This window comes from Fragaria vesca, linkage group LG6 (assembly GCF_000184155.1).
Source record: "Fragaria vesca subsp. vesca linkage group LG6, FraVesHawaii_1.0, whole genome shotgun sequence".
In the NCBI taxonomy this organism is placed as follows: domain Eukaryota; kingdom Viridiplantae; phylum Streptophyta; class Magnoliopsida; order Rosales; family Rosaceae; genus Fragaria; species Fragaria vesca.
The window spans coordinates 3454980-3458891 of record NC_020496.1 but is presented as its reverse complement, the minus strand read 5'-3'; the positions used below and the strand labels follow the sequence as shown (position 1 = coordinate 3458891).

The 3912-nt window shown below is 40.5% G+C and overlaps 1 protein-coding gene across 1 annotated transcript; it reads right to left on the bottom strand.

Annotated features, from left to right (window-relative positions):
- Positions 1 to 540: 540 nt before the first annotated feature.
- On the bottom strand, positions 541 to 2144 carry LOC101310725 (F-box/kelch-repeat protein At3g06240-like). The gene is made up of 2 exons (XM_004304844.1): positions 948 to 2144; positions 541 to 705 (listed from the first exon to the last, which is right to left on the bottom strand). The coding sequence occupies exons 1-2, from the start codon at positions 2142 to 2144 to the stop codon at positions 541 to 543; spliced, it is 1362 nt and encodes a 453-aa protein (XP_004304892.1).
- Positions 2145 to 3912: the final 1768 nt, after the last annotated feature.

Below are 3912 nucleotides of genomic sequence, written 5' to 3'. Positions count from 1 at the left end.
GAGAGAGAGAGAGAGTTGTTTAGATTTGATATGGTGGTTAGTGTAAATAATTTAGAATAGGGATATAGTCATCTTTTTATTTAGATTTATTGGAATGAGCTATGATAAACTTTTTTCATTAGGATGGCTTTAGTTTAGCTGTTTTTGTGCATTTGGTCATTTTCCCTAAAATCTAATAAACAACATAAGATAAAAACATATGTGCCCTATTTGGGCTAAAAACTTAAGAATATGAAAATTTTGCCCACTAGAAAAAGTCCAGCAGCCTAGGACAGGCCCAAAAGCCTTGAAACCCAATTAAACAATTCACCGTAAGGGTTGGATTTTGCCCACATCGGGACTGCACCTCGGCCTCAAGCGGATCACGTCGCATCACTTGGCCGCCAACTGACTTTGTCAACCGGATCTCCTTGGATCCTGATCTCAACTCGAAACCAGAACCACTACATACTCCGACCATCAGCTTTCCTACTCCTCAAGACAAGGGCAACAACTACGACAATCCGCCTTAGTATTATCGCCCCGACCAAACACAAGCATTTAATCGCGGCTTCCCCCTTTCTCGTATTCTCCGCTGAAATGCGATCGGAAACGAACAATGAGGCACGCCTCTGCAATCCTAATCCTCCCGAACACGACGCAGTCGACGCTTGTGTTCCTAGCCTCCTGCTTTGGCCCCAATCTTGATGTAGCTCGCCTGATGGACTAAGATAAACGACTAAACGAGTCACCCGTCCGACAACAACATCCCGTGGACGCGCCGCCAGACGGGCATGGGAAAGTCTGGTTGTTTCTACTTTCTAGGTTTCTCGCTTCGACTTTGTTGGAGCTTTTTTGAGCTGTATAGCTGAACACATTCGACAAAACATAAAAGATCTCTAACATAACTCTAGTAGGTATTAAGCTTATTGCCTTCTATTTATGGAAACTATACTGTTCAAACAAACAACAGCTTCAGAGTACTCTGGATAGATACTATCAATGGAAAGATAATTAATCTTTTTGGTACTAATATTGTATGAGGCTATACGTCCATCTGTGGCGATCATAAGTATCTCATCACTCTTCCAGAATTCCAAATCCTTCTTAATTCCTTCTACAACTTCTAAGGTTACGTGTTTTGTCCAAGAAACCTCAACGCAACCCAGATTATCCATTACCCATAACCCATATGCATCCGGACCACCAATTCGGTACGAACCAAAGAGAGCTGTGGTTTCTTTCCACACAATAACGTGCATATCAGAAAACTGCTCTTCTTGTTGGTATAAGCAATTCGGAAGTAGTATGTGATCAAATACTTCATTAGTGGTATCAAAGAAAGTGATCATATACCGAACCCATTCATCTTCACCTTCAACTATAGCATATTGGGAGAGAAATTCCTTTCGTTGTTCACGTCCAATCCAATAACAGAATCCCTTGTAGTACAATTGGAAGGATTCCGGCCACAAGTTTGTAACTTCTCTCTCTAGATTATATGTCTTGATTTCTCTCCACGAATCCGTTCCCAACGTATATACTTCTACCCTAGGAGGATAAATAACAATACGGGCATCTTCATTTCCTAGTTCGTCTTGTCTAATACTGACAACTTTGTAATCTTTAGATTTGGGGTCATACCCAAATCCTACACAATTCATGTTCGCATCCGGAATGCATGACTGGGGAAGAACCTTGAATTCTTTGGTTGCTGGATTCCATAAAATAGTGTTCCAAGCATCAGAGAGACAAATAAGCCCTTGACAATGTCCTTTATCAATACGAAATACTGCTTCAAGCTCATTCCCAACAAATTGGCCTCTCGTCGATACACCCATAGAACTTGGAATGTCTATGTCTTCGACAGTGATATGCTCATCACCAGAATTATCATTGTAAAAAGTTATCAATGAGTATACAATTTCCTTCTCTTCAGAGCTGACATCCTTGAGGATAAAACGCTTGCAAAGGATGGATGTGGAGTGGTTGTTGCGATCGGAGGTCATGATGTGCTTGTCTACGAAGCTGGGATTGTTGATAAGATTATACCACGACTTGTGTACGCACTTGAATCGCATCAGAGATTTGGGAGACAACCTTGTTAGAATTGGCACCACCATCTCTTCTGACAGTTTGCTAAGCTCTCTTACTTTTGCTTCCATTCTTTTTTTCTTCGTCTACAGCCATGAAATGCACAAATAGAGAGGATAGCACGGTTAAATTCCTAGGCGCGCACTGACACAAAAATAAAAGATGATCAGATTGAAATGACGATCGAAAAGGCTTACCGGCTCTATAATGTTTTTGAGATTCAATAATTCAGTTAGGACGGATAGGTTGATCAATTTTTATATATATATTTTTTCTGCTTTTTCCTTCGTTTTCTTCTTGTTTTCTCGGGGCACAGAGAGCAGGCTTGCTATCTATGGAATAGCTCCCCGAAGACATTTCTTGGGAGCTATTATAAGAGTATGACACAGTCAAAAACATCAGCTAGACTGCTAGAGGCTCTGGATCCGTAACTAATGGAGTATTACAATTCTAATCAATCATATTTTGGCCCCATTTGGCAAGGTTGATTGTATCAAGACTAGACGTGAGCCTTCAGCAGTGTTGACTGTGTTGGATTCATGGGGGTAGCTAGAGGCCAGAAGGGGGTGAAATGATCCTACAAAAATTTTAACAATTTTTTTTAAAAAAAACCAAATTTCTGACAAAAAAAAATAGCCTTAGATGACCCTAAGAGGTGTTTTGTTTTTCTGAATAAAATAATAATCAATTTCATTAGATGCTCATCGCCTATCCATCCGCTGCCACTCAATTGACAGACAAGGCTTCACAACGAAAAACATTACAGTGATATGTAGGATAGACCATCTACAGTATATATCAAACCTCTGGCTCATAGAAGCACATACAATGCCTAGCTTTCTTCCTTTCAAAAAAAAAAAAAAAAAAAAAAAAAAAGCCCCAAGACGTAATAAGTACATAGGAAATTACTAGAAATAAAATAGCAAAACTAATATCGTGTTTTTGAAGTCAAACGTAATCACGATAGAAATAAGGTTTCGTCAAGCGTCGAAACCGTAAGGGAATAAGCTAGAATCCACTAGCGAAACACAGGCACAAGCCTAAAACACAAGAGTTTCTACTCTAATTTTTTTTTTTTGGGTTTTCTTATTGATAACTTGAATTAAAATACAATCTAGCAAGGGCCTTATATAGGCATAGAAATAAACTTAATTACTAGGAATCCTTTATTCTAAATAAAACTTAAATCCTAATGAAAACATAGAAAGTAAAGTAATCCTAATGCTGATAGAAAATATGCAGGAACTGTCACATCCCGACTCTTAAATTTTTACCTTATTTACTAGCTTGGTATTAATAAGAATTTTACTGTCTCCGTTAATAAGTTATGGTTTAATTGGTCCCTAGAGGGGTTTTGAGGGACGATTATTTCGGAGAATTATTCGTAGGAGAAAAATATGACGATGGTAAAAATGGTAAATTTTAGCTAGTAAAAGGTAATTTTTATTAGGGTGTTTATTTTTCGGGGTGTTTTATTTTGGAGTTGGTGTGGGTATATAGGTGTTGGACCGGTTTGGAGAGGCCCAAACCCATCTCCCTCTCTTTCTTTTCTCTTTCTCTCTCCCGGTTTTCCTCTCGAGCCATCACCCTGCCGGAACTTCAACCCGACCGTTCACCGCCGTCCGGCCACCAACCGCCACCGCACCGGTCCCGTTCGGTCGGCCTCCAACCCAGCTTCCATTCTAGGCCGGTGAGAGCCGCCCTAGCTCCGCCGTGAAGGAGTTCTCACCCCCGAAAGGTCCTGCTCTTGTTGTGGTTTTCTCGCCGGAACTTCCTCATTCGGCCGCCATAGCTGGACCTGCTTGGCTCAAAAGAGAGCCCTCCTCCCATGCAGCAACC